Below are 21,739 nucleotides of genomic sequence, written 5' to 3'. Positions count from 1 at the left end.
GCAAACACTGCATTGGTAATAGAGTTGGCAGCTTCAATACCACATTCACCATTCACACTTTTCACTGTTCAATCCTCAACACCAGATTTTGGCAAAACCATATTTTGGCAACACATGAAAATGGTGTTTCCATCTCAATGCAATCCCCAAACCAGAACCTATGAAACATAATAGGAAGCAAATACAAAACAATAGCAATGACAAATGACAAAACTAGTTAAAATATGTTCTACACTACTAAAAAATCAAGGCTCTGTTTGAGAGCCAAAGATGAGATGGGAGATGGTATTTAATGAAGATTTAATAAAATATCACCTACCCTCACAGGTGCTTTGGGAGAAGAGAATGGTGTTGGGGGTAGAGGTGGTGCAATATATCGTCACAAGGCTGTTGACAACTTCAGCCTCATCTCCCATTTTCTTCTCCACTCCCGTCACCCCCACTCATCTCCTCAAAGCCGGGCTCCCAAATAGAGCCCAAGGTTTTATAGAAAATAATCATTGCATACATAGATTTTGTCATAAAAAATAAATTAAAAAACATACAATCTTTTTACATGAGAAAGACATTTATATTGAAAGAAGCAAGCTACCAGTTTGTGGGACGCCAGCATCCAGTTTTCGAAACATGAAAGAAGCATGTAATTTCATATGCTTCCAAAGCAAGCTTCCTGAGGCATGGACTCGGACTCACTCCAAAAGAACCAAGCAGCATAGAAAATAGAAAGCATTTGCATCACATTCGGTGGAAAAGTCCAATCCATTAGGTTTGATGCCAATGCATAGAAGACCTGAACAAAATATTATAAAAGGATTGAATACCAAATTATAAGTATATTGTCTCAGGAATAGAACACTACAATCTGTTACTACTGCCAAAAACATAATCTCAAGTAAAGAAAGTCCTGATTGCCTGGAAAAGATCTCAACTGGAAAATAAAAACTCAACAAAAAAAGTTGTAGTAGTTCGACTTCCTATGCTTTAAGCCGCCCGTAGAACTTCGCCTTCTCCTCTGTGGTCTGGAAGCGACCATGGCCAAACTTGGATGAGGTGTCAATGAATTTCAGCTTGATCTCTTCCATGGCCACACGGGATGTCTGCTTCAGCAATGACTGACGGAGTGTCACAACGCGCTTCTTGGGGCCGACACAGCACCCCTTGATGAGAATGTAGTCATCCTTCACCACACCGTAGTGAGGGAACCCTCCCATGGGTGTTACATCTTTCTCAGTCCTGTCCACAGTGAGAAGAAATCAGAAATGCAGCCCTCATGATCAAAATATATCAGGCAGAATAGGATTGCATTTTTCAATCTTGCGTGCATAAAAAATCCCAGCTTAATTTGTTCATACCCAGAACCATGTTTGAAACTAAGACAGCCAGAGTAAACAAAAACACAATGTACACGTTGTATAAAGACAACTAACCTATCAAACTCTGTCAGGGCGAAATGGGATTCCTGTCCAGACTTGCCGAGCTTGTAGATTTTTTTGTTCAGTTCCGTGCGGTGGTGATATCCATTCTGTCCAGCCCTGGCAACAGTGTAGGAAACCCTAGCCGGATGCCAAGCACCAATACAAGCTACCTTCCGAAGCCCACGATGGGTCTTGCGAGGCAGGCGGGTGACACCCCAACGAGTCACAACTCCCTCATACCCCTTACCCTTGGTGACACCAATAATGTCAATCATCTCATCTTTCTGGAAGATAGCATCGACAGGGATTTGTTTCTCAAAAAACTTATAGGCATAATCAACCTTCTCAGCCACTGTTCCACCATTCACCTGGATCTCCATCAGGTGAGCTTTCTTCTGTTTCAGACCCTTCATTTTTCTGATCTGCAGGATGGTCAAGCAAGATAAGTAACATCTAAGTAGAGGAATACATAATTTCAGTACAGCATTATGCAGCAGCCACTTTTAACATGTATGTAAGTAATAGAAAATTGCATGTAACAGAAAAATATAAAAAATAGCAAAAAATATGATCAAGCTCAGATGTGCAACCAAAAGAAAATACACTAATTAGTACAACTACAGGTAAATCAAGATTTGTACCTGAGTGTGGGCTAGGACTCTAACAACTGATGTATACTTTTTCATTTTGTCCAGCTCAGCCTCAATCTCCTTCTTCCCGGTTTCACTATCATACTTCTTTGAGTACTTTGTAAATGCCTTCTTCTTGGATTTATACCAGTTCTTGTAGAATCTCCTCCTCACCTCTTCACTCAAATGCTGGGCCCAAACTGTGTTCAATGTGCGAAGGCCTCGTGGTGTCTTGATGTAACCAACAACTCCAACAACAATCATTGGAGGTGTTTCAATGACAGTCACCGCCTCACATGTTTCCTTCTTGTGAAGCTCTGAGACAAGATAAACACTCATATAAAATGAAATGACTTGACACTGCAACAGATTGCCAATCAGAAAATGTTCAAATCAGATACAAATAATCTATACTGACGAAAAACACCTTTGAAATGGTTGACAGAAAATGATTCCTTGAAAAATGACCTATCGCCAGGAGTTGGAAACAATCAAATGCACAGATGAAATACAGTCAGATCCAATCTATGCATCCTTCAAATTCTGGATAACTTTAGACCATTGAAACCACCTAAGCTGTAACGCACAAATCATTTGGCTTGCTCACCTATGTCACAGGGATTCGGCTAGCAGGGTGCCGCACCCACGTCAACGCGACTCGACGCGGGTGCGGGTGCAGCACCGGGTGCGGTCAACCCGATCCTGGGTGCGTTGACCACACCCAGGGTCATTTCGGTCCATTTTTTGGATTTTTTTTTTAAATTTGCCCTACGAAATGGGCTGCGGAATTTAAAAAAAAAATCTGCTGACAGCTGCTTGCTGCTGCTGCTCTTGTTTTATAAAGGGGCACTAGTGTCCACAACATCTGACGAGCTTTGTTGGCATCCCATGCTATTCCTGCCTCCAAACAATTAATTCACAGCGTTGGAAAACATACTGTTAACTTGGAAATGATGATCCATCTTCCTCAAAAATTAAAACCAAAATTCAAGAGTCTTTTGAAGTCTTTATCCTTCAAGGCTTCAACGATCCAGATCCTTCTTCGTCAAGGATTTTCTCTCTCCATAATAAATGATAATGGTGGTGGTAGCCTTGGTGGCTATTAGTATTCACTTTTCTCCTGACGAGATGGGTGCTCTAGCCATAGCCTTGTGTAGACCTCTCTTTTCCACATGTCAAATCCAATAAATTTCTTTTAGATGTCATCTGTGTGCAACTGTATATAAAATGAAATTTGAAGAACCCTAGGCAGTGGCGGTGGAGCCGTAGGCCTCGTGAAGACTCTCTCCAACAAACCACATCAAACCTTTGCTAATATTTTTTTTGTGAAGACCAGGGAGTTTCAGACATGATTGAATCATGACAGTCAGCAGAACGCAGCAGGCTGGGTCGATCAGAATGCCAATCCTTTCGGTTCATCAATTTTGTCCCGCTGCGCCAAAGTACACAACAAGCAGAACGTGGGTAACAAGTCTTCAAACAAACACCAGCAAAAACAAACTGGACCCCCGACCCGCGCCGGGGGAACCTACGGTATATATATATTTACATTTTTTACCCTGCCGCAGCCTCGCACCCGGGTTTTTTGGAAGTGCCGAATCCCCGCACCCGCACCCATGTGACGTAGTTGCTCACTATTAAGATTATCCCAATTCCAAAAACTTATTAAAGAATACTTAGTGTGGGGATCTCATAGTTAGTCCACTCAGTAAGCATGAATTGCATGCTAATATGAAAGGTTTAATATATCAATAGTAAGATAAAACAAAGCTTAGAGTAACATAATTCAGGAGAGACAAACAAACCAAGATGACTTTAATTGTAGACAAAAAAATGGAAACTGCAAGTAAGATATAGCATCAGGAAAGATTCAAACAAAAAATCATAGAATACAACAAAATGTAGACAATTTGATGATTAATCAGCTTACTTGATCCAGGCTTGTCCACCTCCCTGACAATGTGTGTCATTCCAGCCTTGTATCCGAGAAAGGCTGTAAGCCGGCATGGCTTTCTTGGGTCATCTCTTGGGAAAGACTTCACTGAGGCATTTCATGAAACAGACACGATAATGAATGAGTAAATTACAATCATAACTAATTACAATAACATTAAAAATGGTGCACATACATCCTTAAAACAATCAGTAGCAAGGATTCAACTCAAACAATCAAAGGAAAAGGACCCGCAGCTGTTTTGACAACACAGAACAAGGATGACAGAAATGAAAAAAAAGGAAAAAATATATATACCAAAAATTTCATTCATAGCAAACTTGTCAACAAGGAAGCCCAAAACCACACAGTTTATGATTCATATAGGCAGCAAAACAAGCTCTAACAAAAGGAAAGAATGGTTTGGTAATAACTACAACATAATCTAATGAAATGGATAGGACAGGAACTGCTTCTAAGAGAACGTGGAAAAGGCAACCTTAGGCATGGAAAATTAATAATAGAGAGGGAGGGCTCAATAAAAGAGGGCAGGCTTTACTTTCCAAGGAACATAAAACCCACCAATAGGGATTCAAATTCAAAAATTAACAAGGCTGTGTAGCAATTAAGTGGCACAGTGAAGATGAATCGTGCATTTCAAGGATCCCCGGCATTGGTGAAGAAATAGGAAACAAAGGAAAACAACACGAGAAGAGGACAGATAACATGGAAACACAAACTCCAACTTATCTACTTCACCTAATAGTCAAAACAAACAAAAAGAAGATGGCAACACATTTACTTCATTCAAGGTGGTGCACAAGATACAAATTTAGGGAAGACAGAAGGAAAAAAACCACCATAACGACATCCAATAAAATATGAAGTTTCATAGGTTATAGATATATAAACAACAAAACCAAATGTTGACGCATGCATACAATTTATTAAACTACAGGAACCTACAAAGAATGATAAATCGAACAAGTCAATCAGCAAACCGCCTTCAGAGGTTGCTCGGCCATCTTCATGGAAATAATACATGGGTGTTGAATATTCCAAATATATCCAATACTCAATGTCATCATTGAAATTAAAAGTGGGCACAGAACTACTGAAGTATCCTCAGGATGATCTTTGTGAATCATTTTTACTCAACCGTCCCATCATCATTATACTCAACAGAGCAATTATGGTTCACTTCAGTACAACTTCAAGCAGAAGTTTAATCTAGATTTCAGGAGAAGAGATTGTATGAGAACACAGAGAGGGCATCAATCGAAACATCCCCACCGAACTAATAAATTTACCAACGAAACAGTATAGGACATAGATCGGACACGATCTCGTATGGATGTGGCTCCGGCCAAACAGAGGACCAATTGTGAAACATATATAAGGTAATAAATGAAACTAAAAAAATAGAGAACCCAAACAATACCAAACCCCAAAGCACGTTATTTACTTATCTTCATCCCAACTGAATTCAAACAACAAACTCTCCCTCCGAAAAACACTATAATTGACAGATAAATTCGATCTAATATTCTGAACAACCCATAATTCGGCCCACGGAACGTCTCCATCGCAATAAACACTAAAGCCTATCACCTTTAGTTCCCAGACACACAGCAGAAAACCGACGAGCGATTTCCACTAATCCGATACTGATCGGCCGAAACCATTGTTTTGACAATACGACACTTTCCGAAGCACCGGCGGATAGGAAGAAACTCATATGAAACGCCACGAGGTAAAGAAAAAATCAAGAACTTAATGCGCGAAAATGAAAACAAAAGAGAAAGCGAAAAAAACACATGTCGTTCAGAGGTTCGATCACCATTTCGGCGATGAAAAGGCAGGACAAACTTTTTAGTGTGTAGAAATCATGAAATAGAAAGGAAGAAGGGAAACAGAAGAACCAAACAGAGAAGAGGGGGAGTTGGATTTCTGACCTTTGCCGCGGTGGCGGGAGGCCCTCTTCCTGGGGAGGAACCCAAGAGAGCCGTGCCTTGGGTGCTCGAACTTCCGGTGAGACATCGCTTTCCCACCCCCTTCTCTCTCTCTCTCTCTCTCTCTCTCTCTCTCTCTCGGGGAAAAGTCTCGGAGCCTATCCATACGAGCAGATAGATATAAATGAAACCCTAGGGTTTTGCTGTTCTTTGTTAAATGCCCTTGCTGTGATCATGTTTTGCAGAAGTGCCATCAACGATGTCATGGCTGATGGGTTGGGTTAGATATAGGTTGGACCCGAACCCACTTCTCCATGGCTCGACTCGTAAGTCGTAAGTAGGCACGGACTGGGTCGGGTTTGAGGCTTTGAGCTAGATATGTGACTGAATTTTGAAACCAATTAGTTGGATTTAGGGGTGCAAACGGATCGGACTTGGGTCGGGTCTTGCCAGATCTGAATCTGATTACAAAATGTAAATATCAGATCCGAATCTGAATCCAAAATAAGTATCGTAATACTGGATCTAGAAAAAATGGAACAAAAACAAGCTATTTACATGTAAACAAAAATGTAATTGGGTCTGATTTTGAACCAGATCAGTTATAGGTTTGACTTAAAATGCAGAGCGAATCCAACTGGAATCCAAAAGAAATCCAAATGAATGGATCTGATTTCGATCAGAATGTACATTCGGATCTTACTTAAGATACACATTCGAAAAAACGTGTTGGACTCAAATCAGATATCTGATCATATCCAATCCATTTGCAGCCTTAATTGGATTTGGTAAAGCATATGATATCCTATTAGTTGAATTTGGTATGTGGGTTTGCTTGTGAGCCAGAGTCTGAGTCTGAATCTGAATCTCAACCAAATCCGAATATGACCGATAATCTGATCTGGCTACATATAAAACATATCCGATTCACTGACTGGATCCAGATCCTGTGTGGCCTTTTCATACCCAACTCTGAAACCAAATTCAAATCTGATTAAGCTGCATCCAATCAGGTCTGATTCAATAAAGACTAAATCCAAACCGAGTCTGGCCTGTTTACATCTCTAATAGGTAGAGGGAAAAGTGGGTTGGGTCTAGACCATGACTGAAATGATCAGAACCATGTACTTCATGCATGAATAGTCCATATCCAAATCTGCATCAGCATCTGATCAGGAACATACGTGTCTGCTTGTTGGGTTTTCTCGGTCCCCATTCAGAACTGGTTGGGAATGTACCATTGGATTCAGTTTGGGATCCAGTCCAAACAGGCCCATCTTGTTAATGTAAAGCAACAAAGCTTACCCTTTTCGCCCAATCCAGGTTCAAACCCGAAATGGACCTGGAACCTATTATGACTTATTAGTCTCATCAAATCCAATTAGAGAGGTGAAAAGCTTAATCCATGCTTCCTTTGTCATTTTGATACAGGTGGATCACCCTGACTACTCTCTAAATGTGTGTTGGAACCCAATGTAGACTTCACACCATCCTGCATAGGGTTCAGATCCTAACCCGGAACATTAGGACCAGGGACCTCATGGGTCCGTTCTGCATCACCTAGGATCCAGACATGTCAAATATGGGTCGAATCACATTTAACACGACATTCTATCTGGTTTTGCCAACCAGGTCAGCTTAGATACGATACATTCATAGTAGAGTCTTAGATCAGTTAGTTAGATTTAAACCTCTTTTACTAGATTCAATGAAACAGGGACATTTGTATATCCAGAATCAGACCCACATTCCAGTTCGTATACTGAATTTTGGGTCTGGATCTGTAAAGTGGATCTGCATGGGAACTCTAACCCATTTGCATCGCTAAGGGCCCCAGCCAAGTGGGGATAAGGTTTAGTTGTCTGAGTCCATATGCCTTTGAATTTGTGGGATATAGATCCTTGCTCTTGTTTTTGGGCATGGACTCATTTGGTGAAGGAGATTGCCTTATGTAGGGTGGTCAATCGTTCGGGTTTGACTGGTACCCAATCCAAAGCCATTTATCTGGATATGGGCAAAAAAAAAAGTGTTAACCTGAACCCAATTCAAGTAATATGTGGGTCGGGTTTTAGCCATGTTTCTTGCTGGATATCTGCCCCAACCCAGCTGGCCTGAGTGTTTTCTTATACATTTTTATGCAAAAAGAAAAAGGAAGATCCAAATACCCTCTATGGGATGGATTTGGGATTCATTTTCTTGATCCGACATAATACAAACACGAACTTGAGTGCTTGTTTTTTGGGCAGGCTTGGGTGCACCCTGATGGGTCGAATACCTGACCCATTGACCATTCTAGCTACATAGACCTCATCAGATGAGATCCATGTTGAGCACTTACTGGACCCGAAAGTTTGCTTTGTTTGATCCACGGGCTTTATTCTTTGAGCCAAAGTACAAGCGTTCTTCCAATAGCTCATTTGGACCCGGAGTCCACGTCAAATGGGTGTAGTTTGAGAGGTTAGGTGGTGAGTTTGCTACTTGACCAAGTCAAGTCTAATGTTCTTCACAAGTGAAACCGGATCAGGTTCGGCAGGTATTTGGATATTTACCAAATTTGAAACAAGAGATCTTTGGATCTAACATAAGATATATATGCAGAATCCAGTTCTCACTTCTCAGGATTGGAGTTTCATGAGGTATCTCTATGGAAATGTAACTGGTCCGAGGTTTGATGATTCATATATAAACTCGATCAAATCCGACCCAGTTTGATTCGGTATAACTGGATTTGCATTCGGACCTGAACTTTTGAAAATTAATAAAATCCAGAAAATATGGCAATACGTTCAACATGTCACCTACTTTGGAAATATCAACATTTTATCGCATTTATTTTTAGAACCTTAACAATTTTTTGATTTTTTATGTTTTTCGTATTGTTCTTTGTGTTTTGTCTTCTTTCTTAAATGTATATATGCTGATTTTATTTTCTCAAGATTTTTTTCCAAAACTAATTTTTTTAATTCATCAAGAGGTTTCCCTCATTGGAGAAAATCCATAACTTAAGTCTCTCTCTCTCTCTCTCTCTCTCTCTCTCTCTCGAGTGTAACATACTCTCTAATGGAAACAGCCTGTTTCATCCAGTGTTGTGAGAGGCGTACGCCTCAGTACCTGAAGTGTACGCCTCAGAGGCGAGGCGCACGCTCAAGGTACTGAGGCGTGCTGTGATGCGCAAATTGCCCCTCATCAACCTCCAGAACCCCCTCCTTCATCCCCAAGTCTTCCTCCTCCGCCCGATTCGTCGGCTGTGCTAACCCCAAGTGCCGGTGGATCCACCGCCACGTGCCGGCCAGCTGCTCCACCGCCGCTCCCTGCCTCCCCTCCCACCGCTTCACTTTCATACCAGTTGTGAGAGGTACGCCTCAGAGGCGAAGCGCAGGCTCAACGCCTCGCTTCGCCTCATCGCATTTAACAACCTTGGTTCCATCACATTTTATCTTTTTGTTTTTTGGGTGGATCAAGCCCTACATGTATGATATATATAGTTTCTCGAATCAAAACCATGTTTTAGATCGACAGTTCGCATTGTATAAGCCGATCTTTTAAGGACTTCAAAATTTCAATGGTCCACAATGAATTACAATTTTACAATTGAGAAAATCATATTTTTATGTTGAAATTACTCAATCAAAAGTGCATTCCCTAATAAATGAACCATGTTAAACACTTCTATGAGTAAAGTTGACGAAACAAAACATGCACCTATTTGACTTGAGGGTGCGACACTCTAGCCAATATATATATATATATATATATATATATATATATATATATATATATATATATATATATATATATATATATATATATATATATATGTGTGTGTGTGTGTGTGTGTGTGAGAGAGAGAGAGAGAGAGAGAGAGAGAGAGAGAGAGAGAGAGAGTAACTAGAATATGAGAACTAGGAATATGTGCATTTTCAATCTTTTTTTTGCAGTCCAACCATGTGAATGTGCTTGGCATGGTGAATTTGCTAGGAATCAACCATTGGATCATGTATTTTAGATGAAAAAATGTGATTTTTGAATGCTTGAATATTTATTAAAATTATGAGCCATTGATTTTAAAACCTTAAAAGAATTACTTTTATGCATCAAAATCATATTATTCAAGAGCGGGTTCTTATAAATCCAAGCATGTAGATAACATTTGCATTATTAGATTCATGAGAAAAGAACAAAAAATTGATAAAAATAGTGGTTCACACATTAGTTCTCATATTCTAGTGATATATATAGGGAAACTAAGATATATGAACCAACAAAATATTTAAACTAGTATGAACCAATATTTTTTGTAACATCCTGATCCGGGACCTCTCGAGTCCGGGTTCGTAGGTATTACTTTCCAGAGAAAAGAGTACAAAGTGACCACAGTGGAACCATGGCATAAATTTATTTATTTTAACTCATATCATAGTTTCATAAATTCAAAGCCCTCATAGGTTACATCATTCATTCATATCATAAGTTCAATAAAAATGAAAACATAAAATAAAGACTCATCTTCGTCTAGCCGCCTAAGGACATCAGCTAGAAGAGTAGCAACTCTGGTCAATTACTTGGAACCCACCGTTGTAATTATAAAAAGGGGTGAGTCTACAACTCAATAAGAAGTATTTATAAATGATTAAAGGCATTAACTTACAACTGCAGTAGGCATTAATCCTCTAGTCTTAGTTTAATTTTACACTACATAACACACATGTTTGTTTCTTTTAAATCCTCTCATTTATCATCTCAAAACTCATAACTAGCATCCACTCGATGCTAACTACTATACTAAATTGACTATAATGGTAATAGCCTACTTTGGGCATAGCAACTCATATAGAATACCCTAATTCTACAGTGTTGGCTAAACTATGAACCATTCTTTATAATCCCACGGGAGTCACAAGACACTGCAGTGAAAAATAATACATTGGTAGCTAGTGGGATAGTCAAACTAAAAAACTATACATACTCCCTAAGGTTCATAATTCATGCTACATCCTCATCTGCCTAGAGTCCCAATTGTCGTGTAAAATATAGTCGCTATGCTATATATAACAACTCATTGATTTTCCACATGAACCACCCCGAGTTCACTATTTCCTTTGTAACTTAACTAAGTTTTCTTAAGTTCTTCTTAGGGTTCTGATATTCCCAAAAGATCTAAGCATGCAGACGATGTAGTGATACTATATCAATAAATTACCGGTGGCCCATGCTTATGACGACTCTCACTCTGACGGCCATTAAGTAATCCTTTCCATCTGTCGCCTCTTTCGAGATTTATAGGGGTAAGTCTCACATGCTAAGTTGGCTTAAGCTTAAGAAGGGACTCCAAGGACTTTACTCAAGTACTCATTTTTGTTCTTATGCATGTAGTTTTACATTCTATATATGTATTTTTGTCTAAAATACCATAGCTCTTTAACATGTAATTTGTATTGAGAACTTATAAATACATGAATTCATTCTTGGCATTACAGCAAACTCATATACATTCATTTTATCTCTCATGTAACCTGAAAACACATTCTAGAATGCAACTGTATCAAATATAAGATACATCTATGTTCTCAAACATATATGATTACATGTAAGCTAACTCATACAAGTAACAAATGTACCATGTATTATCAACTAAACATATTTATAATATCCCTTACCTCAAAATATATGCACCAAACTTCAAACCTGTAGTTGAATCACTTGTTGAGGTATTGGGATATGTTCAGTAAATAAAACTTACTTAATTGTCAAACCGATATTTCTTATAGTTTTTAAATTTACCAAACTACCCTTTCTAAGAATGGTCTATCAATACTCATTTTTTCGTACTATATGTTTGACTATGAAAATGGGATAGTCAGATTCTTCTCTATGTCCCGAATCTAATGCACCAAAATTCATCCAGTTCTGAGTTCATAGTGAAGGGTTATGCCTAAATTACCGAATAGGTAGCATAAAAGCAAAAATGATTCTTTCACTTCCCGAACGGGTTTGGATCCTTCGAATCTAAACTTCTTACTAAGCCTAACTCAGAACTAGTCCGGTCTAAGTTAAATCTAAACTGAACCTTCCTGGTTTAGTTTTGGATTCTTTAACTTGGATCCAGATCCAAATCCACTGTATTGCGGATCTCAAACTGGATAGAGATCTAGTCTTTGTTTTGTATACAAGATTCAGACCTGTTATAACCAATATGAATCCTGGTTCACTCTAAGTTTGGTATAAAAATGGAACCTCACTGATCCAATTTGAGTTTGGGTCCGAACTGGATCCAACTTTGCTCTATTCTGGTTTGGTCCTATTGGATCAAAATCTGCTAACTGGATCCAAACCTGACCTGATCCCGATTTGGTCTAATAAGTTTAAAACCCAATTCGATCTAACTTGGTCCTACTGGATCCAGTTTATGGCAAGAAATCGAGACACTCTTAGTCTCGGTTTCCTCCATAACCATGTATATATATATATATATATTAATACTTTAATTGGTTCGAAACTCACCTAACACGGTCTGGGTTGCACCTAGGCGGGTTCCTTGCGGTCTTGGTGCAGCCAAACCCAGACTGAGTTGGTTCTAAGTCCGAAAAACCAAGACAGAGCTATTGTCTCGTATGTTCTACTGATCAGGCTCGGTCTGGGTTACATCCAGATTGAGTTCGTCTGTGCAGCTACCTGAGACATAGAGTTTAGCTCTCTATCTAGTCTGGGTAAACCCAGACTGAGTTGGTCTACTTAGCAGGCTGAGACAATGAGCCCAATGTTCAATGTCTTCTTCCTGTTGCCCTAACTCAGTCTGGGTGATCCCTGACCGAGTTGGTCCTACAAACATATTGGGTCAGAGAGCTTTTGCTCTTTGTCTCGCTTCCCTGAGGTCTAACTCGGTCTGAGCAAAAACCCAGATTGAGTGAACTTGCTTATTAGCTAACTCTCTGTCTCGCTCCCAATCTGATCTGACTCGATCTGGGAATGCTCAGACTGAGTCAGTCTAGAATATCGCCGAGACATAAGGCAAACACTCTTTGTCTTGCCAATATTCGACGTGACTCAGTCTGAAAAAATCTAGACCGAGACAGTCAGTGCTACAGACTGAGACAAAGAGCCCACCTCTCAGTTTTGCTTAGCACATGCAACTTGGCTAGGTTTGGGCGAAGCCGAGACCGAGTCGGTCCATTCTACAGGCTGAGACAAAGAGACTTAACTCTTTGTCTCGTCTGACAACGACCAAACTCGGTCTGGGAAGCCCAAATTAAGTCAGTTTGCAAACGCAAACTGAGTCTCTTCTTCATTTTTGGCCCGACTAGTTGCACTCGAATAGAGCCATGATAGAGAGCTCAAAGGCTCTCTGTCCTGCTATTATCACGACTGAACTTGGTCTGGGTTATTTCAAACCGAGTCAGTCATTTCTCACTCCAATGGTGACGGCAACCCTTGCAGTTCACTACAAGAAAAATGTTAATTAGCGATGGAAATTTGCGACAGATTATTTCTGTCGCAAATATGCGACAGATTAGCTAGAGAAAACTATCCATCCCTAAAATTGGAATTAGCGACAAAAAAATTTCATCACAAAATCCGTCGCTAATTAGTGATGGATGAACGACGAAAAAATTTCATCTCAAAATCCGTCGCCAATTAGCGATGGATGAACGACAAAAAAATTTTGTCTCAAAATCCGTCGCAAATTAGCGATGGATGAACGACATTTTTTTTGTCGCTAATTAGCAACGAATTTTAAGACGGAATTGTCCATCACAAAATCTGTTGCTAATTTTCGATATAAAACAACACACAAAATTCTCCCTCGCTTTCGCTCTCTCCCCCTTTCCCCCGTAAAAGCCCTAATCGAGCATTCTCCCCCCATTTCATTTTGTTCTTTCACTTCCGTCGTGATGTCTCCTCTCCTTCCCCTTGTCTGCAGTGGACCAGAGCCGGGTGCTATCGCCATAACCACCACCGCCTCTTTCCCTTCCCCATCTGCAGTCTCGCTAGAGCCGGACCGTCCCCGACCACCATTGGCCGATGCCATATGTCCCTCCTTCCTTCCTTCTTCCTTCACTCCATCTCTGTCGCCGCCCTGTGTCATTGCCGTGAGCCTTGTCTGTGGTGCCACCTCCTCCCTCTTCTCTTTTTCCTTTCCCCGCCAAGCCTCTGCATTCTGGTTCCAGCAAGGGCACAGTCAGCCAGAAAAGCTCTAAGGTCAGCATCATGGTTTTATATTCTTAAACAGAGTATTTTGTCATTTATTCACTTTCCTAAGAGGATATGATTTATACTTTTGAGTATTCATTTTAGTTCATGGTTGATTAGTTGTCTTTGGGATTCACTGTGCTGATACGCACTAATATTTTTACTGGGCTACTATAATTGCAATCAATTAGGTCACCCCCAGATTGGGCAGGCTTGCAATGTATTTCTTGACCGATTGCTTTGCTATGCCATATTTCTGACTTTTGGTTTTGCATTTCACAACTTTTAATAAACATATGATGTCCAATGCCAGATCCAATTAAATAAACATGAACTTTCTCTTTTCTATCAGCAAATTAAAAGATAGATAGATGCACTGAATGTCATATGAGATTCTTGTTTTGGTCTAAAATTTTGATAGGGGTCCAAGTTTATGCAGTATTTAATTGATAACCTTTGTGTTAAGTGTTTAATTCATTACAGAAAGATCGATTGCCATTACAAATGATTGAAAAAAACTGGAATGGTAAAGCAGGATGCACATCTCTCAAAAGATGAATAAACATTTATTGCTCAATAAGTGATCAATAATATCTGACAACATGAGCAAAACATAGTATTTCCCAGTATTTTTAGATATGTGCCAAAGTTTTTCAGAGAAAATGCAACAAAAATATCATACGAATTGTAGTTTGGATGATTATATAGTCCTTGGATACAAATACAATTAATGAAATTGCAGATAGAACATTGATGGATATAGCTATCTGAAATCAGATTGTGACTGTGGGCTATTGCCATGCGTAATTGCATAAAACAACCTAGCCTCCTGGTGCATGGTTGTATATGTGCATATGTCGTAGATGCAAGCAAAACATTTATACATTACAGATAAATGGTGCATCTAAGCAAAATAACATGTATAAAGTATTTTTATTTATAGCCAACAGACACAGTGGAAGTATTGCAACACAAGCTACAAATGTTAAAAGCAACATGGGAGTTCAACACTCTGGAATTTATTCTAACTTAGGTTCAAGATGGAGATGCAGTTAAACGGCGAAATATAATCCGTCGCAAACCCAAATCAGTGCTTATTTAGAGATGGACTCACGATAGATCATGTCTGTCGCTAATTCATCGCAAATTAGCGATGAAAGTAGCGACAGATAAGTTCTGTCGCTAATTAGCGATCAAGATTATGCGACAGACACTATTCGTCGCTACTCCATCGCCAATCCGTTGCTAAACTGTTTAGCGATGGATAGCGTCTGTCGCTAATCCACGTTTTTCTTGTAGTGGTTGTCAGCCCTATTTTTGTAAAGACTGGCGCCGACAACCACCATGGTTACCGGTGCCATCTTTCTCATCACATAAACGAAAGAAAAAGCATAAGGGGAGGGAGGCTTACCTCTTGGCGGCTTGCCTTGGCCGGATCATGCCCGATCTCCCTTTCTCTCTCTCTCTCTCTCTCTCTCTCACCGCAAATGGGAAATTGAGAGAGGAGACCCATGGGTTTCAATCCCCATCAATGCCATAATAATGAGGGACCTCTCCCTCTCCTCCACTACACCATGCGTGGGAGAGGGGAAGGTCTCCTCATTATTCCCCTTTTAATGTTTTAGGGGCCTTTCCCCTCCCTACTACACTGTTACGTGGGGGAGGGAAAGGCATCCCTTCATGACCCCTTAATGACCGAGGTGGGCATGAGCTCACTTGGCTCTCTAGGTCAAGTATTACAATTTTATAGGATTTTTTTGCAAATCTAACCTGCAGATGCATTTGGTGTGGTGTATTTGCTTGAAATCAACTATTGGATCATTGTAATTGGATCAAGAATTGTGATTTTGCATGCTTGGATATTTACAAAAGTTCTGAGCCAATGATTTTCAAGCCTTAAAAGATCCTTCTTATACGTCATGATCCAAGGGTATGTTTCTATAAAACCAAGCATCTAGATCTCATGGTGCATACCAGTTTACACTATATATATATTGCAATAATTTCAAGCAACTAAGCCTTTCAAAAAAAATTTCAAGCAACTAAAAGAGATACGTAAGAAGGTAGGTGTTGCACCCATTGAAAATAAGATGCGAGAGAATCGTTTACGGTGGTTTGGACATATTCGGCGAAGGCCTAATGATGCTCCAGTTAGAAGGTTGGAGAAATGGGAAAATATATTAGTTAAAAGAGGTTGGGGTAGGCCTAGGAAGACTTGGATGGAGATGATAGGAAAGGATATGAATGCTTTGAACCTCACTGAGGACATGGCGTTGGATAGAAATGATTGGAGGAAAAGGATTCATGTGGAAGACCCAAAATGAATTTCTTTTTTGGTTCATATCGCTGACCCCAATTGTTTTGGGATGAAGGCGTAGTTGTTGTTGTTGTTGTTGTTGTTTGTTGTTAATTCTTTGGGCTGCAGACATAATGTTACTAACAACAAATATAATATTATACAAGAGGCAAAACACCCTTCAAGCCTTCCTCCACCCCTATTGGGTGAACGCTCTCCTCCTCATCCCAAATAAGACAATAGCTAGACACCTAGATAGATAGATAGAAGTACACAAACCCTTCATTTATCTATTGGCTTGGCAAGTCAACCTACCTATATGGTAAAGATACAAACACCAAAGTAGCTTGGATTTGAACTTGACATTGCTCTTCTTGAGCCATGAGTTCCATTTTGGCTCCTTTGTAGCCCCACATACTGATCCATCTCCATTTGCAAAACCTTGTAAGCTCAGAAGACTAACTGCACTATCAGAGATTGCTTTGCTTGATTAATCATGTGAATCAGCAACAAAGTCTCTGAGTGTGATTTGGAGGAAGTCCAGTATTGGTCAACCCTCTTTGGGGGAACTCTGAAAGCATTTGAACCACCTCTCTCATAGTTGGTCTCTCAACACTGTGCTCTTGAAGGCATAGCATGGCAATGAAGAACATATGCATGGCTTCCTCCTGTGGTACCTGTCCAAGCCTGGGATCAACTATGTGCATCACTTGTTCTTTGGTACAGTTTGTTGCCATCTTAGCCCACTGGACAATGTCCACACCATCTCCAAACTCCCCCACTGGCCGATGCCCGGTGATCAGCTCCAGAAGGACGACGCCGAAGCTATAGACGTCGCTCTTCTCATCGATCTTCAATGTGTATGCATACTCTGCATCAACAAACAAGATCAATCAAGAAACTGAATATCACCAAGTTCATGAAATTCGATTTTCTTACTACTAGTAGAAACTCTGGTGATAACCAAATTGATGTTGAAGTTCATGAACTTGGTCACACTTGATGCCAAACATACTCCTGGTAATTTCCATAAAAAAATATATGTTGAATGTTTTTTACACCAATTAAAAGGCGATTTCTGAAACAGTGAGATGCAAATTTGATGTTTGTAAAAGTAATGTGTTCTCAATCAATAAAGGAAAACAAGCGGGTATCTTGGAAATCGTGATAACTAAAGAGGGTGGGGCATATCTAATATTTGAAGTGAATTTTTTTAGAAGAAAGGCAAATATTTGAAGTGATTTCACCAAGACCCCAAAACAGACTAATTTCCAAATCATTTGCAGAAGAGAGCACGGTTTTTTATAAACCTGCTAATAACAGGGTTGGTCTGTCAGGTTAGAGTACCAAGACCTGATTCTGTTGACCTGAATACTATATGGAACCTAGTATTCCGATAGAAGAAAGATGACCACTTTGATTTTTGTTCCAATGGAAGAAGGGGCATTGCACTATAGTAATGTCATAATTCTATTGAAAAACTGAATCAATAAACCGCTTGAATCATGAAAGAAATCATCAACTTGCATACTTCCAATGTTTGAGCCTGAAGTGTTTTCACTATTTGGTGTAACTAATGAATTCCAGCGGCCTTCAGGGTTCCGCATATCAGGCTAAGAGATTGCGTCCAAGAGTTCACCTTGATACACAGAGGCACTTTCTGATATCACTTGAAGTGTGACCAAGGTCATGAACTGCAAGGTCTCCAAGTCAAAAGTGTGTTTTTATATCATGTGATGGCCAAATTCATGAATCCCACATTTCCACTACTGGTAGATCTAAATAAAATGAAGAACAATATCATGAACTCCATAATTCCTGCTAGAAACACTAATGGTTCATAAACATTTGTCCTATTTTGATTATGAAGATAAAAATAGTAAGGTTATGCACCAAGTTGAAGTTGGTCTTCCCACATACGTATCAGAAAATAAATCGAATCAAATTGGAAAAAGAAAAAAAGAGGAAAACGATTACCTGGTGCGATGTAGCCATATGAACCAACAACTGCAGACATGCTCTCCTGTGTGACACCGTCATGCAAAAACTTTGCCAGCCCAAAATCTGCAACATGGGATTCAAAGTTTGAGTCCAAAAGTATGTTGTTGGATTTCACATCTCTATGAATGATGAGGGGTGAACAGTCATGATGCAGATAGCTTAGCCCTTGAGCTGATTCCATGGCAATCTTGCATCTCAAGTCCCACCCAAGAAAAGCACCCCTTTTCCCATGTAAGACTTCACCCAAACTCCCATTCCCCATGTACTCATATACTAGGAGGTTGGTCTCTTTGTTAGAACAGAATGCTAGCAATCTGACTATGTTCCTGTGCCTGATGTTACCCAAGGTTTGAATCTCAGCAGTAAACCCATGGTCATTATGATTCCCAATACCCATTAGTCTTTTTACTGCTATCTGTTCACCATTGGGCATTGTACCACAATAGACAATTCCTGCCCCTCCTCTCCCAATTATGTTCGAGTCTTTTAGGCAGTCAAATATGTTCTCCACACTGAAATCAAGTTTCTGGAATGCAGTTAGCTTCCATTTATGGCCATTGCTTCTTCTAATAGCTCTAGCTCCGACAACGGCACCAATTGCAAAGACCAACGAGCAGAACAGCAGGCCAAGTGCAACCATGAACTTGAAATACCTGGCAACATGACTGTGCTTGCCGGAAAGTGACGTGAAATTACACGGGTTGAGGACTGATCCGCATAGCAGGGGGTTCCCAGCAAAGGAAGTGGCATTGAAGCATGCAAATTGGCCTGATTCTGGTACTTTGCCAGATAAATTGTTAAAAGAAAAATCAGCAACAGTGAGGCTTCTCATTGATCCGATTGATCGTGGTATGGACCGATCAAGGTGGTTGCGCGAGACATTTAGGTAATTAAGGATTGGAATTCTGCAAATATCTGGTGGAATTTGGCCTGTAAGCTGATTCTGACTAAGGTCTAGATAGTTAAGCATAGAGCAGTTACCAATTTCAGGCGGGATCATGCCTGAAAAGTAGTTCTTACTGAAATCAATCTTTAGTGCATGACTTAATTCACCAATTTCCGCTGGAATCTCCCCTGAAAAATGATTGTTTCTTAGGATGAGCATTTGTAGATCAGAGAAATTTGCAATGGAAGATGGCAGGTGACCAGAGAGACAATTATTGGAGAGATTCAATTGACCCAGTTTTGGGGGCTTCGTCGTGCTGTTGCTGTTCTCAGAAAGAACTCCAGACAGATAATTGTTCTGCAACTCCACTAGAGTTAGCTCAGGCAAGTAAAGAAAACCGGGAGGGATACTCCCATTCAAGTAATTCTCTCCCATTCTTACTCTGCTAAGGCCTAGGCACCTACCTAAACTCTCTGGTATTGGGCCAAATAGGAAGTTGTTCAACAGAATCAATATTCTCAGCTGATTACCAGAACAGAGACTATCAGGTATCAAACCGGTAAGCTTATTGGTAGACAGGTCCAGCCTTTGAAGCTTCTCATTCTGGCCTAATTTCTCCGGGATTACGCCTGTGAAGTTGTTCTCCCACAGGCCTAAAGTTTCCAACTTGGGTAGTTCAGCAATGAAATCAGGTATTGAACCATGCAATCTATTCATGAATAGATTGAGAAGACCAAGTTCTTTAAGATCTTGAAACTCTTTGGGGATCTCACCGGTGAGTGCATTGTTTGAAAGGTCGAGAGATACTAATCTTGTCAAGTTTCCTAGCCGACTGGGAATCCAACCAGAGAGAAGATTGGTCTGAAGAAAAATTGTGTCAAGAAATTGTAAATTTCCCAACTGGGCTGGGATCTCTCCTTCCAGCCCACAGCTAGAAAGGTCAAGATGAACAAGATTGATCAATCTACCGAACTCTGCTGGTATGCTGCCTTCAAAATCATTGAAATAACCCAAATATAGTTGTTTGAGATTTGTTAAGTTTCCCAACTTACCTGGTATTCTTCCACTTAGATCATTGCCTGCTAGTGACAGGTACTCCAATTCACTGAAACCACCATAAGTTGGAGGAATACTTCCATGGAAATAATTTCCACCAAGGTCAAGGTGCCTCAAATGTGAAGAATTTGAAATACCCAATGGAAGAAATCCAGTGAGATTGTTGTTATAAGCATCTAAAACCTCCAAGTGCTTCAATTTGAAGAAGTCCCACTCAATGGTCCCACTGAACACATTGTTGGATATGTTCAACGACCGCAGCACCGTAAGCGAGCTGATTTCAGCAGGAATTTCGCCGGAGAAACTGTTTCCAGCAAGAGAGAGGTTGATTAGGCCATCCAAGTCAGATATTTTAGGGGATACAGAACCTGAGAGATTGTAATTTGATATGTCAAGAGAGACCACCCTGCTGAATTTGCACTGGATTCCGACCCAAGAACAAACTGAACCAGGACTGGATTCATCCCAACTGTTCAATGCAGGGTGGGGGTTGAGAAACTGATGTTTTAAAGCCAACAGAGCAGCAGCAGCATTTAAATGTGAAGCAAAACAAGAAGTGACAAGGAAGGGAATGAATGCTAGAGCAAGAACAGAAACCATCTTTTTTTTTTCTTTTTTCAGGTGGAAATGGGCGATGGTGATTTGGTGGCACTATCAAAATTGAAAAGAAGTGAAGCCCAAATACTAGAGATCAAGAGAAGAGTTACTATATAAAGGGGAGAAAAGAGAAAGGAATTTGTGGAATTTCAATAGAATGTGTCGTTTACAACAGGCCAGTGTATTCGGGGAGCATGGATATTCAAAGGAAGACTATCCTTTTTTGTTCTTGGAAGAAGGAGGGTCTTCGTGAACTTTTTCTTTTCTTCTTTTCTGATGTGATCTGTAGCAGGAAATTAGAGTGGTGCTATTGACTGAGTGAGGAAGGAAAAGCAGGTTGTTTGAAGGGAAAAAAAGCCGTTGAGTAACAGAAATTTAAAGTGGATTTAAGAAAGTTAAAGCCGCTCTCATCTTTTTACACCGACAAAAGTACCCCCCATTTATTCAAACAATGACAAAAGCAACTGCTCCTTTGAGCATGAGGAATATCAAGAATGAACAGTGTGAAACACCAAAAGAGGAAAAGGGGGCTCAAGTCATTGGGACAAATTTTGGTCAATGTTCAAAAGCAGCATCAAGCCACCATAGCTCAATTCGGTTGGGACTCATGTTGACTCAACCTGGGCCCGATTGGCTCAGCTCGACTCGAGACTCGAGACTCGTGACTCGAGATTCTATATGCCTAAGTCCATCACTGATCCAATGATGCCAAGACAAGACCGACCAGTTTCAGACTGAGTGTTAGTAGTAGATCTGCTGCCCAAGTTCAAGAGCTCAAGTTTTTTGG

At 40.2% G+C, this 21,739-nt stretch overlaps 2 protein-coding genes across 3 annotated transcripts; both read right to left on the bottom strand.

The window, feature by feature from the left end:
• Positions 1-784: 784 nt before the first annotated feature.
• LOC149817320 (large ribosomal subunit protein uL3-like) lies at positions 785-6,087 on the bottom strand. 2 transcript variants are annotated; one of them, XM_089987853.1, is made up of 5 exons: positions 5,933-6,087; positions 3,975-4,085; positions 2,057-2,361; positions 1,428-1,837; positions 785-1,233 (listed from the first exon to the last, which is right to left on the bottom strand). In XM_089987853.1, exons 1-5 carry the CDS (start codon positions 6,015-6,017, stop codon positions 975-977), a joined length of 1,170 nt encoding a protein of 389 aa, XP_089843979.1. In that variant the 5' UTR covers positions 6,018-6,087; the 3' UTR covers positions 785-974. The 2 variants fall into 2 exon arrangements, with proteins under 2 accessions (XP_089843979.1, XP_089843980.1); XM_089987854.1 differs by lacking the exon at positions 5,933-6,087 and having other exon boundaries at positions 2,057-2,404; positions 3,975-4,081.
• Positions 6,088-16,915: 10,828 nt separating this feature from the next.
• LOC149817319 (uncharacterized) lies at positions 16,916-20,955 on the bottom strand. Its single transcript, XM_089987062.1, has 2 exons — positions 18,390-20,955; positions 16,916-17,283 (listed from the first exon to the last, which is right to left on the bottom strand). The coding sequence occupies exons 1-2, from the start codon at positions 20,953-20,955 to the stop codon at positions 16,916-16,918; spliced, it is 2,934 nt and encodes a 977-aa protein (XP_089843188.1).
• Positions 20,956-21,739: the final 784 nt, after the last annotated feature.

The sequence above is a fragment of the Nuphar pumila genome, chromosome 14 (genome assembly GCF_984573655.1).
Source record: "Nuphar pumila chromosome 14, dmNupPumi1.hap1.1, whole genome shotgun sequence".
Lineage (NCBI taxonomy): Eukaryota > Viridiplantae > Streptophyta > Magnoliopsida > Nymphaeales > Nymphaeaceae > Nuphar > Nuphar pumila.
The sequence above is the reverse complement of the archived record's forward strand: the minus strand, read 5'-3'. Positions and strand labels throughout refer to the sequence as shown.